At 48.0% G+C, this 14,674-nt stretch overlaps 2 protein-coding genes across 2 annotated transcripts in view; one reads left to right on the plus strand and one right to left on the minus strand.

Moving 5' to 3' along the window:
- The window catches only part of CEBPD (CCAAT enhancer binding protein delta), a 922-nt gene extending 554 nt beyond the window's left edge, over window positions 1-368 (plus strand). Inside the window, exon 1 of the mRNA XM_023730650.1 lies at window positions 1-368. This exon is cut by the window's left edge and continues 554 nt beyond it. Within this exon, the coding sequence (XP_023586418.1) occupies window positions 1-332 (332 nt within the window). The 3' untranslated portion in view covers window positions 333-368.
- Window positions 369-2,062: 1,694 nt separating this feature from the next.
- The window catches only part of SPIDR (scaffold protein involved in DNA repair), a 129,530-nt gene continuing 116,918 nt past the window's right edge, over window positions 2,063-14,674 (minus strand). Inside the window, 4 exon segments of the mRNA XM_023730649.1 lie at window positions 2,063-2,260; window positions 7,698-7,751; window positions 8,170-8,287; window positions 9,341-9,434. Of these exon segments, the coding sequence (XP_023586417.1) occupies window positions 2,096-2,260; window positions 7,698-7,751; window positions 8,170-8,287; window positions 9,341-9,434 (431 nt within the window). The 3' untranslated portion in view covers window positions 2,063-2,095.

Here is a 14,674-nt window from a genome sequence, read left to right on the forward strand (position 1 = left end):
CGCCGCCCGCGTCTCCCGAGCCGCCGCGCGGCAGCCCCGGGCCACCTGCGCCGACCCGCGACAAGGGCACCGGCAAGAGGGGCCCAGACCGCGGCAGCCCCGAGTACCGGCAACGGCGGGAGCGCAACAACATCGCCGTGCGCAAGAGCCGCGACAAAGCCAAGCGGCGCAACCAGGAGATGCAGCAGAAGCTGGTGGAGCTGTCGGCCGAGAACGAGAAGCTGCAGCGACGCGTGGAGCAGCTCACGCGGGACCTGGTCGGCCTGCGGCAGTTCTTCAAGCAGCTGCCCGGCGCTCCCTTCCTCCCAGCTGGGGCCATTGACGGCCGGTGACGCCGGCCAGCTGTCCACAGAGACTCGCCAACGACCCATACCTCAGCCCGACGGGCGGGGCGCGGTCCAGAGCCCGCCGGCACTCACCGCCCGCAACTGCGCCAGAAGCTAGGACTGGTTATTTTCTCATAAATTATTTTTATAATGGTGGCTTTTTCTACATCTAATTCCTATCGATGCAGCTAAGGTACATTTGTAAAATGAGGTCTCAAATCCTTTATATTGTAGCTAAGAGGAAAAGACTGAGCATGCTCACCTTTTTATATTAGTTTTTACAATATTTTTAAGAATAAAGCATTTAAAACAAGACCTGCCTCCTGTGTTCGCAGTGACTCCCGCAGGCAGGTGGCCAGGGACCCCGCTGAGGAAGGGCCCATCATCCGTCCTGGAACATGCAGTAGGTCACCTAGGGAGGCCACGGGACAAGGGATGTGCCCCTATGGGGGAACCGAGTTCAGAAGGGATCTGGTTTGCGTTTCAAATATGCCACAGGCTACCTCCGAATTTTTCACTTGCTCGAGGTCAGTGAAGCGTGACTAAACGCAGGATAAGAAAGCAGTTTCAGGTTGGAGGTGGATCAAACTCAAGGCCCGACGTGGAGAGGGGAGGCCTCCGCGGGTGGATATGGGGGCCCTTCTTCAGAGATGAGGGACAGAGAAGGGGTCAGTTATCAGAGAAGCCTGTTTGCATTTCTTTGGTTTTCAGGGGACTTTGCTTTCACTTTCCTGTCTTATGGACAACTACAAGTAGATTTTGAAAGTGAGTACAAATACAAAATAGTCTTGTAGTTGGTTAAAAGGCTACTTAAACCAAATATCTTACCAATAATGATAATGCCTCAAGGCTTACCCTAACAAATAGAGCCATCTGCCTTGCCCCCCAGTTTGGGTACTGGACACCTTTTCTTGGTCTAAACTGCTATCTAAGGGTAATTAATTAACCATGGACTGTCATAATTATATTGCTATAAGGAAGGAAACACAGGAAATCTTCAGTGTCGAAAGCTAATTCTTAGTTTCACGCCAATTTAAATCTCTGCCAACAAAGCAAAAGATAACCATATCCTTATCTACATATGAATAAAGGGTTGTCCTTAGTTAAGTAATACAACCTCCGACAACGGCTACTTGAGACTGTGTAATCTTTGCTCTGTGCACATTACACAGCGTGATTTAAACAGGCATATTGTATAGTGAGCTATCTATATCTCTACTCAGTATAACTGTAATCATACTGGTTAGCTTATCTAAACTTTATGGGTAACAGTTTCACCTCTGACATAGTTTCCTAGCACATTTTCCCAAAAATACTGAACTGCAAAGGGCTTAAGTTGAACATTTACTGTAGAAGAACGGTAATATTACAAAATGGGACAAAGGCTTAGCTTTCCAGGGTATTTTTTAGGGGAATGTTTAAAACAAACAGTATAAGAAAAACATGCTGAATCATGGTAAAATTTCAAACACGTTAGAATTACAACAATCATTTTTCTGATCTATTAATATTATCGACAAAATGAAGACCTCAAACTTATTTAACTTCAACATGTTCTTAAGTTTGTAGATGGCCACAGGAAGATAATAAAAGTATAAAATTGTAGAAAACTATTTTATTTATAGTTTACAAAGCCAATTTACTAATATTTGCCCCAGAAAAATCCAAGTAAACTCCATTTCAAGATCATAAACTACGTTCATTCTGTCCATTGTTCACAAATAAACACACCACCACCACCAAGTACCCATACAGCCACACTGCAAAGTTCACAGACTCTCGGGCAGCAGAGGGTGCCTTGCAGAGGCTATCCCTGCACTGAGGCGCTGAATTTCCTCTAGTCTGACGCAGCTTGTCGGGTGGCTGGCTATGGACCGGACAAAGCAGTTTAACGGCCCCACCTCCTTTCCGAGGACACTCTTCACTTCGTAACTCTGCAGTGATAAAGGCATGCCGGTTAAAACAAACAGAGTTAGCCCTGGACGTTCTGTTCCCAACAACACAGCACCAAAAAGCCAGAGCAGAAGATTCTTTCCCCAGGACATGACCTTCTTTCTTGCTCAAATGGTGAGAACAACATTGGTAAGGAGAAAAATATTAAAAAAACGAAGGACTGCTTTATAAGCCCTATCATTATGGTAAATGAGGGGATGCTTTATTCTGATAACTGAATTATGTTTTTACACAAGGAAAAATTTAAAATCTCTCACTACTGTGTAGGAAACCCTGGTGGCGTAGTGGTTAAGAGCTCAGCTGCTAACCAAAAGGTTTGCAGTTCGAATCCACCAGGTGCTCCTTGCAAACCCTATGGGGCAGTTCTACTCTGTCCTATAAGGTCACTATGAGTTGGAATCGACTCGATGGCAATGAGTTACTGTGTTAGTGAAGGTAATGATAAGCATCTTCCAACTACTGTCCTAGGAAAGGAATTGGGAAAATGGACACATAAAGGGGCTGTTCTCTAGCTGGAAGCTGGGGCTGGGCACTCCGCCTACAGCTGTTTCCCACTTCCTTTGGGACACTTCCCCAATCTAGCAACAAAGGATTTCCTGATACTTTGCCCCAAACTTCCCTTAATAGGATCCCGTTTCTTCTTCTAGAGTTACGGTGGACTAAAGACCTCTTTACATGTTGTAGTAATGAGATGAAAGCTTTTTCTTGATAAGTATCTTCTGGTTGGGAGCCCTGGTGGTGCAGTGGTTAAGAGCTCCACTGCTAACCAAAAGGTTGGCAGCTCGAATCTACCAGCTACTCCTTGGAAACCTGTGGACCAGTTCTCTGTCCTATAGGGTAGCTATGAGTCAGAATCAACTCAACAGCAATGCGTTTATCCTATGGTTATTGGTTAATCTAGGGCAAGTTTCATTTCCTATGGGAACACAGGGCACTGGGCTCTGAAGTATGTGGCCCCCACGAGGCTGAATGGTGTGACCTGCCCTTGACTGAGAACGTCTTCCTCTGTGAATGGGCTGAAAATAAAGAAAGGCTCAAAAGCATTGGGACAAGTCACCACCCAAACACATCCCTGAGTTTTGGGAGATGGAAGCCCTGAAGGCAATGTGTTCTTCCAGAAACTGACCTTGCTGGCACTTGTCAGGTAGTATCAGTGGTGCCACTTACCCTTCTCTGGACAAGGCACTTGACATGCCTCTACAGCAGTCTTTCCACCCTTCATCCATCACAGCTAAGGAGACAGAGGCTTGGGGAGGCGGCCCTCCCCCTGGGCCCATCTGGCCTCAGTGACCAGCTCAGTAAGGGGAGTGCAGGGTGCGTGGCTTGTAGCCTGGTTAGAGAAGTGCTCCAGCTTGGCCTCGCTGCTCTCAGGTCTCAGACACCATGCTGTGAGGGAGGTCTGTGTGGGGTCCAGGCCAGAATGTCCAGAGGTCGCAGCTGACAGCAGCGTAAGCAGCTGAATGTGTGAGTCCAGCCCTGAGCCACGCAGCTATGCTGAGTACAACAGATAGGGCTGTCCTGGCTGGGGCCTGTACGAACTGCATGCATGTGAGAACGCATGTGCCAGCCACGAGGCTCAGATGGCTTTTCCATAGCAATGAATATGAGGGCCAGTTTGCGGTCTGAGCCTGGCCTGAGGCCCACTCACCATTTGACCTTGGTTTTTCCATCTGTGAGGATGCATGGTACTGAAGACCCAGCTTATTTAATATGACTAGTAAAAAATTTCGGCTTCCTTAGTAAAAAAAGGTAGAGCAAGGTCGGCAGTGGTTTAGTGCAGTGATGGGGAAGAGTGAGAACTACTGGTCAAGATTGGTTAGAGATGGAACTAAAGGCATCTGACTCTACAGTGTGGTAAAGGCCTACCCTGGGGCCTGGCTTCGTGCATGATGTGGAAAGCAATTCAGCTGTAGCCTTTCAATCACTCATCTCTATAAGAGCTCATTAAGAGGCCAGAGGGCCAGACATTGAGGAGACAGCACTGGATAGAAGAGATGTTCAAGGATGCTGGTCTGGAGGGAGAGTGCTGGCTGGAGCAGATTGGGGGAAGATGAGCATTTGGAGCCGGGAGGACAGAGGAAGAAGAGCTAGGTTCGTCAGCCTTGCATGCGCGTGCGCGCGTGTGTGTGCATGTAATGGCCCAGGCTTTCCTATGCTCATTTAGGGTAAAAATATGCAATTCTGACTTTTAAAAAGTCAGCAAATAATCATTTCTTTTTAAAATGTCAGGTTTGGCAGTTATAGTCTTCAGTAATAACTACATCATCCTGAGTTATAAGTATTTTTTTATTTGAGTGAAATCTTTTTTCTTTACATTAACACGGACAGGTTAAAATACTCACACCGGCAAACTCAGCCGTGATTATCTACTACAAGTAAAGCTGGGGCGGGGACTGGGGCTTACTAAAGTGTGAACCTCTGGGCTCCACGAGCATCAGCCCTGAAACCAGAGCACCCGTGAGGTAATACCTGTGTCCCCTTACTCGACACACATGCTCACATGCACCCACATGCATGCTTTTGAGCTCTTTATAATTAGGGTTTTACCCACTGAAGCATTCTATTTGAGAAGTGAATGGTGTGGGAAGAACAAGCCAGCCTCAGCCAGAAGGAAGCCAGAGAATGAAAGAGGGCTTCTGTCAGGAACTCCTCCTGGTCTTTGGGTCCCAGCCCTAAAGAGGTTGAGGGCTCGGCAGGTGGGTGATGGGGCCGCAGTCCCCCATGGCCATTCTCCGGGGGCCTGCGGGGCCAAGTGGGAAGATCAGGCCCAGCCTCGGGAGGCCCAGCTCTGGACCACCACAAAGCTGCAGGGAAGGCATCACCCTCTAAAGCTTCAACTTACTCCTCAAACCCTAAATAAAGATCATGAAAAGATAATAAAGATCATGTAAGCCAAGTGTGTTTGGTTTTAGTTTGTTTAGGTGGCAGGATCTGGTTCCTTTTGTTATGTTTCACTTCAAGCAGGAGTCTTTACAAAGGTATGGTCCGGACAACCTAGACCTGCCATCTTCAGCACCTGCTTAAACCCTGCCCACTCAGCTTGGGCAGTTTCCTCCCTTACTGGCAGGACCTCCTTCTTTCCTTCCTCCTGCCCCCAGGACAAGAAAAAAGGACACCAAAAACCAATGAGCAAGTATTGCTGCCTTATCACTTTAAACACATCTGTCATGGACTGAATTATGTCCCCCCCCCACAACGTGTGTAACAATTTGGCTGGGTCATGATTCCCAGTATTGTGTGGTTGTCCTCCATTTTGTGATTATAATTTTATGTTAAAGAGGATTAGGGTGGGATTGTAACACCCTTACTAAGGTCACATCCCTGATCCAATGTAAAGGGAGTCTCCCTGGGTTGTGGCCTGCACCACCTTTTATCTCTTGTAAGAGATAAAAGGAAAGGGAAGCAAGCAGAGAGTGCGGGACCTCATACCACCAAGAAAGCAGCACCAGAAGCAGCATGCATCCTTTGGACCCAGGTCCTTGCGCCTGAGAAGCTCCTCGACCAGGGGAAGATTGATGAGAAAGACTTTCCTCCAGAGCCGAGAGAGAGAGAAAGCCTTCTCCTGGAGCTGACGCCCTGAATTCAGACCTTTAGCCTACTTTACTGTCAGGAAATAAATTTCTCTTTGTTAAAGCTATCCACTTGTGGAATTTCTGTTACAGCAGCACTAGATAACTAAGACACGTCAACTTAAATACAGAAAAAAAACACTAAAAGGTCTCGTCACAGCCCCATCTGGGTGGGCTGCCAGCTCTGCCAGGTGGTAACTTCTCCAGGGGTAGCAATGAGAGTTCCCTAATGGGCTGCATCCAACATAGGAACAGCTACAAGCCCTGTGCCCTTTAAGTCGTCAGCAGTAAAGTGGGGTGTTGGGGGGTATTAAATGAGGTGACATGTGAAAAAGCAATGAACACAGTTCTCAGCACATGGATTTTTTGACAATTTTTGCACAGGAAGGGAATGTGGGTTTACAGACTACAGGTAGTGAGGCCCTATCCTACAGCCTGGCCTAAAACCCGTTCGATGTGCAGTGTGGTCTCTGAGACAAAGGCCTGAGCTGGAAGACACTGGGGACCAACTAAGGCATGGTGCAGAGCTGCCCATGGGGATGGGCTGGGCTCACACAGAGAAGGCTGGGACACTCTTCAAAGCTCTGCAGGTGATGTACCTCGAAGTCATCGTGAGAACAGCTGCTCAGATTAGTGATTCTCAAAGATTCTGTTTGTGGATTTATCTGCATTCCCATTCACTTCACACTTGGTGCGGTGAAATGAGTTCCTTTATGCAGACTTTTGCCTTGGTGTTTTGGAAAAGTAGTTTGAGAGATTTTTCGGCTAAGCCCTGAGTTGTTACCCTACAGGGTTTGTTACAATTTCTGGGTAAGCTATAAACGACTTGGTTTGATACTTTTTGTCTGGCCCTGGGCTGCAGTCTGCCCTGTGACTGATACACACCTTGCAGGGATTGGTCAATATACCATGCAAATGAAGTGACTATGAATTATGCAAATGAGGTGTCTGTGGCCTACCAAGAGGGAATCGGTCTGTTTGTGGCCCTGCTGGGAACAGCTATGCCTTGAAATTGACAAGGAGTTTTATAGACATAATCAGCCAGCCCCACAGAGGTTTTTCAGATAGAAAGAAGCAGAAAAAAACAAGAGAGAGGAAACAGATAGAAGACAAGGAACCTCCTAAAAGAGCTGTGACGTTGGTCAAGGGCCATAACACTGAAGACAGCAACAGGCCTGGAAGGGGCCCTGCAGTAGAGACAGTGGTGACAGGTGGCAGGGCCAAGAGGAGCCTGTCCTGAGGGGGCTGAGAAGAGCCTATCGTGAAGGGGGCTGAGAGGAGCCTGTCCTGAGGGGGCCAAGAGGAGGCCTCCTGGGGGGCCGAGAGGAGGCCTGTACATTTGAGAGGAGCTGAGAGAGCTGTCCTGCACTGAAGAAGGGAGATTTTGCCTACATGCTTCCTGATCCTGAGTTGTAGCCTGTTGATCACGATCCCTAGTTGTACCTTGTTCCTTAATAAAGCACTTAACTGTAAGTATGGTCTGTGAGTTCTCTGTGGTCATTGCAATGGATTACTGAATTCAGAAGAGAAGTAGAGAGTACCATGGGATGGCTGGCATCAGAATTGGTAAAAAGATTGGAGGGTATAGGTGTGTCTGACCTCCACCTCATAGGGATCAGCCTTGGGCTAATCTGGATTCACACTGTCCCCTCTGAAGTTAAGACAGGTTCAGACGATACCACTACTAGTCCCATTTCACACTTGGGTAACCACTGGTTTAGACGAAGAGTGTGAAAGGCTACTTTCTGCACAGGGTCAGCAGCCTGGGTTGGGTGATGGCCCACCTGAGGAAGCTGAGGGCACTGGCAGAGCTAGATGACCAGGCCAGAGGGGGTGGGCCTGCACTTACCCCATCCTCACAGGTGGCCAACCGTAGAAGGGAGGAAATACTGCTCTGCAGGAGCTACAACAAGAGTGAACCTGGCTGTGACTTCCCACCAGTGAAGAAGTGTCATGCAAAAAGTAGTCATGTTTCAAAAACCAGGAGGCTAAGTCTGGAACCACCTGTCTTCTGTTTTTCAGACCACAGGCCAGGCTTATGCACATACGTGGCAGCTTCCTCCCCTGTTCCAGGGACTCCCCTTAGAGTTGGAATGAGAGCTGCAGGCAAGACCTCTGCCCACCAGTCCACAAGATCTGCCTATGGTGGGCGTGAAGAAGCACATAGTCAGTGCACTGATCCCTACCACAGCCCTCTCACTGTCCACGTGGTAGGCATGGAAGAGTACACACATGGCTAGTGCACTGACCCCTACCATGACCTTCAGTTCCACATGGTGGGTGTGGAGGAGCAAGCATGTTGCCAGACGACTGAGCCCTACCTTGACCTTCACGGAGCACCCAGATCTGGAGGGGCAGTCCAAGAAGACCTGCAGGTGCCTTCTGAGAGCAGGACATGTCACAACATGGGAACACGGGCCGCAGTAAAAGGTTTTTCCTCTGCAATAAGAACCAGACAGGACACAAGTCTGAAGAGTTCTTCTAAACACCAGGGTGTGCTGAGATAGAAAAGGGGTTTTCTCTCAGAAATCATGTTCCTGAGGAGGCCAGAAGAAGCCCTGCACGTGGCAGGTTCTATAGGACAAACATGAGCTCAGGGCCGGTGTCCACCTGGCAGGTGAAGTTCTCAAAGGCAGAAGGATAGGCAAAGCCCATGAGATGGGGCAGATCCTGGTCAGGTGAGGGAACCTCAGGGTTCCCCTCCCTGCCTGAAAGGAAAACTTATTTATAATCACCAGTCTCCACATTCCCGAATTGCTACCAAGTAGACCTGTGATATATGCTGCTCTTCTGACTTAAGTACAGTCTAGCAATGATTTGAGGCACAGGGCCACCAACTAGGAGGAGACATTTGTTCTTTGCTTCTCAACAATCACAAAAGTAATGAACGTAGTGCTTCTTGTCTGTCACGTGACAAAGTCATCCTGGGGGCCAAGAGAACTGACTGAGAAGGCAATGCAGTGCTCCAATACCCAGCCACAGACCAGGAGCCCCTGGGGCGGGTGCGGTGTGTATGCAGCTGGGCAGGGAGGGAATGTCTGCTCCTCTCACTGTTTACTGGTCCCTGTGGAAGTCTTCACCACTCACAAAGTGACAGACTGCACATTACTGAGCTCCTCACTTACTCACTTTTGCCCTGAGTTTTTCTTCATTCTCTTAACTGAAAATAAAGAACAGAACTTAGGACCAAAAACAGCTCAAAGTGTTCTTTTCTTTTTTAAGATAGGAGGAGCTGCAAGACACAGCAGGAACCCGTTATGCAGAAAGAACACAGACTGCCCTGGCCTTGTCCCTGCTGCTCACGCAGGCAGGCATGCTTTCTCCTTCTGCTAGGTCAGCTCCGAGCACACCACTGCCTCCCCAGGCACTTGGGGGAAGCCAACCTGAGTGGGCCGGACCCTGGGCTGTAGAGGTAGGGGCAGGCACTATGCTTGCTTCCCATGCTCTGGGGACTACTGGCCAAAGCTCTCCACCTGGCCCTGCCCCTCTTACCTGTGCTCTGGGCTCTGTTCCAATCTCTCATTGCCACATCAGTCACAAGCAGGCCACGAAGAAGCAGTGCTCTCATCCACACCAGCCACAGTGCCTAGGCCAAGTGAAGAAAGCCATGGACTCTCAGAGATGGGAGCTGGCCCTTGCCCTCTGCAGGATTGGGGTGGGGGTGGTGTTCCTGCCCTCCCAGTGAGTCTCTGCTCCCCACGGGGTATGCAGTGATGGTCCTTTGATTTTTTTCTCACTTGTGAGTTTACATAAATGTTCCTTAGCTTTTTATAATTTCCATTTATTGCACACACAAAATTATATCAATAATTAAAAAGAAAGTTTTAACACTTACCTACAATGTCACCATTTAACCAAGTATTTTCATTTTTGCTTCATCTTTTCCAGTCTTTGTCCAGATATATACATATTTAAATAGTTACAATCAAACCATACATGCAATGTCTCACTCTACTTTTTAGGTTGCTGTAAGTATTGTTTTGTATTTTTTGTTGATATTCCACTGAGCTGATATATTGTAGTTCACTTAGACATTCCCCATCATTGGACATTTAGGTTTCCAAATTGCGTTAGTAGTGCAGTAATGGATATCTTTGTACATAAAGTCTTTTCTGTACTGAAACCCTTTCCTTAGGGTAGATTCCTGGAAAAGGAGTTACTGTGTCAAAAAGTATGAATATTAGAGATGTAGAAAAACCCTTTTAGAAAGTGTTTCCTTAAAGGACTTTCTGATGTACATTGTGACCATCAATTTATAGTATACTAATTTCACTACGTTGTGTGTTAACATCATCTTAAATATCTATCTCCTTAATAGGTATGATAGTATTGCTTAGTTTAGCATTTCTTTAATAAGGTAACGTCAATATTCTTATTTGTTTGTTAATAACATCTCTTCTTATGTGATTTCTTGACAGGTGGCTTTTTTCTATTTCTCAGTTGGACTCTATATAACGTTTTGTCTGTCATATTTACTACAAATAATTTTCTTGTTTTCCTTATTACAATTAAGGATATAAAGATTTCTTCTTTACTCTAACACTTGCACATTCCTTTATAGTGTGTAGGATGCTACTCAGTGAGTGATGTATAAGAGGTGCAGAGACATACAGAGTCTGCTGCAAAGTTCCTGCTGTCACAGTCATCACAGTGTGTAGAAGACCCCTGAGAGCACAGCAGAGAGGACTTTTAGGCCAGCTCAAGGGGTCAGGGAAGGCACGTGCAGGAAGGGGCCTGAGATGGTCTGCAGGCCAGGAGGGAAGGGAGGTGGCAGAGTGCAGCAGCCAGTGCGGCCCATGGTGCCATGGAAAGGCAGAACTGAGACCATGCAAGGGCTGGATGGGGATTTTAGCCTTGATCTTGGAAGGGAAGACACACCAGTGAAGAATTTAAAGCAGGGGATTGAGGTGGCCTGATGTTACTGGATATGAAGCATTACAGATATCATTTAGGTGCACTAGCCAATCTCAGACCAGCCCTTGTGGAAAGTGGTGAAATTAGAAGTTTGAAGAAAAAGTAAGACATGGCCTGAGTTATCCTTCCCATTTTTGCAGTAATGAATTTCATTCCCACTAGAACAGGCATTAGGAGGAAATTTATCTGTGGAGCATAAAATAGAATTATGAGAACTAAGTAGGCTTGGTTTATTAAAATGCATTCATGCAATGCATACTTGAATGACTTTTAAATCTGAAAACAATAGATCTTGATTTTTAAAAAGCTACCACAACTAATGACATTATTCTTGCAAATCTAATCCAAAAGTGGGTCAAAGGGATGAAAAGTAAAGTCAATAATGGGTTATAATGCAGCTGGAGAGGAGTATCTACTACTTTACCACAGGCCCACACATAAGTAGGCTCAAGGGGGAAAGGAGTTGCTGGGTCTTCACACACCCCACCATGACCTGTGCCAGGGCTCCTGCCCCACTCCCATGTTGCTTGTGCCCAGAAGAGCGTCTGGCTCACAGCAGTGCTTGCTAAAAGCTTGTTAAATGAACTAATAAAAAATAGACTTCTACCAAATCAAAGTGTTTTTCCCCCTAGGATATATGTGGGTGTTTATCAAATTTACAATTTAAAGGCATTAAGCAATTTCCTTCCAGTTAGGGAACAAGCGGAGGAGAGGGTTTAGAAAGGTATTTCATTTGGGATCTACAGATCACTTTCTTTCTGGTAACTTTAAATGAATTCCAAGGGATGGTTAGGAAGCATATATTAAACTATCTATTAAATAGATATTAAAGTATAACATTCACTTAAATGAGTATTGGAAGGAAAAACCTAATTTTCATTAAGGTTTGAGTGTTGTGACACACTTCATCGATTGGCTTTGATTTGCATTAAAAGCCTTTATATTTTTGTCTTGTGTACAGAAATATGTGTGATTCGGTTTGGGAAAGGTGTATCACTTGCTTAGTGAAATCGTCTTTTTCAGAGGGTTCTTTCCAAGGGCCATACCTGCTGCGAGAGTCCCGTCGCAGCTCTGTGCCACTTGGCCGGCTACTCTAGGTCAGGATGGGTTGGCTGGCCCCTTAAGTCTGGCCGAAAATTTTCTTCAGTAACCTTTTAACTCTTTCTTACACCCTCCTCCCCTGTATTTCCTGACTGAAAGAAGAAGCTGGGGCTCAGAATTTTTCCTTCTATTTAAGAGGCCAGCGCTGCGCCCCGTCTCAGCTGAGAGGCATTCCCAGTCGGGGCGGGCGCCGCTCCCACAGCTGTCTGCGGCCGCCCTCAGGCTCTGGAAAGAAGTGGTGAGCAATGACGTGGGGGTAGCAGTGCTGCAGAACGATCTCTCCACAGAGAACATACCCGAAAGGAGTCGCTGCGCACTCGCGGAAGCTGGCGCAGTCCCAGGCCCGGGGCGGCAGGCCCAGGACGAGCTTAGAGAGTAGGGCCGGGTCTCAAGCCCTGCCCGGTGACCTGGTTGCTGTACACAGGCCAGCCGCAGGTCTCGAGCTGGCTCCTGAGAGGCTGGGGGCGGGGGAGACGAGGGCGCTGCACCCGGCTGCGCCGCCGGGGCCTGCAGCGTGGTAGGCGAGGCGCGAAGAGGGCAGGCCCACCGCCACCGATACTGCCCGTGCTGGCTGCTCCGTGACGCCAGCAGACGGCCCCGCGCGAGCACCCGCCGTCCGCTGGCCTGCGGCATCCGCGAGGACCTGGCCCCAATGCCCCCAGGCTGCAGGGCGACTTCAGAGTGGGCTGGAGGCACCCCAGGACCCAAAGGAAAACCTGACTTAAAATGTGCGAGGTCTTCCAGTGCGCCGCGGTGACTTCCTCCCTGAAATCAGAACCTCGAATACGTCGGTGGGCTGTGGTTGCGGCAACGCTGAATTCTGCCTTGGTCGCAAGGACCGCTCTCAGACTCGGACCTCCTCCGCCGGCTGCCACCTCCACCCTCTGGGTGTGACCGCCTCCCCACATGGCAGGGTGACAGCGGCGGAGAAGGCACACGACATTTGGTGCCTCAGACTGTGTACAATCTAGTATCTCTTGTACAGTCTATCTCTTGTGAACTTATAATGTGCTTCACTTTGTGCAACTTGTAAAAGAAAATTTAGATTAATATCAAAGATAGAGAGTTAATCATTCTCCACAAGTAAAGTCCAAGTACCATTCCTTTTAATGCAAGCTTATGTGCTATATTACTAGTATTTATTATTATGGCTAAAGTCCTGCCTAGGTATAATTATTAACAGTTTTCAAAGGCTTACACTAGCATGATGTCATTTATTCCCCACACCAGCCCTACAAGGTCTGATTCCCATCGTATGATGAGCCCACTGAAGCTCAGAGCTGGGCCATACCTCTGAGGTTGGAAGGGTCTCCACTTTGTCTCCTGGCTCCACCCCCAGCTCCCTCCACTTGGCCACATCCAAAAGCAGCACTCCAGGGTCCCAGAACTGCACAGAGCAAGGAACACTTGCTGGCCAGAGTTTTCAGGTTTAAAAACAAAGTACATGTGTGGACATAAGGGAAGTACCCACAATAACACTGCCCCAGGTATCACTACTGGAGACCACCCTAACCGGCTCCCAGAGCACTTACGCCATCCTGCCTGGGGCGAATTATGGCTGCCCAGGGAGGGGACTCCACTGCTGCTGGTGGTGCTGGTGCTGGCCTCCCTTGCCGGGCTGGACACTAATGACAAGCTCACCGCCCCTTTCACAAACCTTAGGACCTGTGGGGTTGCATCCCTGCTCAGGTTACCTGAAGCCATCTGCTGTTGCTAAGATATTAACTGACTTACAACAAGACGCTTAGAACTGTGCATGCACAAAACGCCATAGCCTGTGCTCAGCGCTGTATCTGCAGGCTCACGGCCCTCATGGCCTGTTGCAAGGTCTGGCTTGCTACCCTTCACGCTTTCACAGAGCCCCCTTATAGGAAGGGTCTGACAGCGGCTCCAAATTTTCTCTTTTAAAAAAGACCAAAGTTAAATGCAATGACTTATAATAACATATTTATCAAACAGAATGAGAAAAGAAAAAGTGCCTAAGAGAAATGGCTTCATCACAAATGGCATCTGCCGTTTATAAGATGAGAACACAGAAAACATCTCAGTAAGCGGGGGTGGCATAGCACACATGGGGCAGCCATGGTAGCGGAGGAGGGGGACCACAGTGTGGGTGGACCGTGGGGGTGGGGGGTGGGCAGCAGGGAGGCACGGTGCAGGGAGTCCACAGGTCCTTCACATGCGGGGCTTCGCGGAGGCCTGTGTAGATATTTTACATAAAGGCCAATGACAGCAGCCCCCGCCCACAGGGCTTTCTTTAAAACTATTCGCCCTGGAGTTGACTCTGACTCATGGCAACCCCATGTGTGTCAGAGTAGAACTGTGCTCCGTAAGGTTTTCAATGGCTGATGTTTTTGGAAGTAGAGCGCCAGGCCTTTCTTTCCAGGTGCCTCTGGATGGATTCGAACCTCCAGTCTTTCAGTTAGCAGCCAAGAACTTTGACTGTTAACCATTTGCACCACTCAGGGACTCCTTCTCTTTAGGGAAGTGGTATATCCAGGAAAAATCTACAAACATTAAGTGTCTCTAGTACACAGTATTATGTAAGGGTTTCTGTGCGCATCTACTTCCACCGCTGAGGTGCTTAGGAGTTTGAAATCATGGTCTCTGGGCCATCTAACTTTTTCTAGTACTACGTGGAACAGAGCTTTGTGACACATCGAATTGCCTATTGTTTACTTAAAAATACTCCTCACCCCGACAGTACACAATACAGGAGAAACTAGCACAACTTGTACAAGGAAAGGTCATGGAAGCCCCATAGACACATCCAAACTCCCTGAGGGACTGAATTGCTGGGTGGAGGGCTCT

The sequence above is a fragment of the Trichechus manatus genome, unplaced genomic scaffold (assembly GCF_000243295.1).
Source record: "Trichechus manatus latirostris isolate Lorelei unplaced genomic scaffold, TriManLat1.0 scaffold00038, whole genome shotgun sequence".
Taxonomy (NCBI): Eukaryota; Metazoa; Chordata; class Mammalia; order Sirenia; family Trichechidae; genus Trichechus; species Trichechus manatus.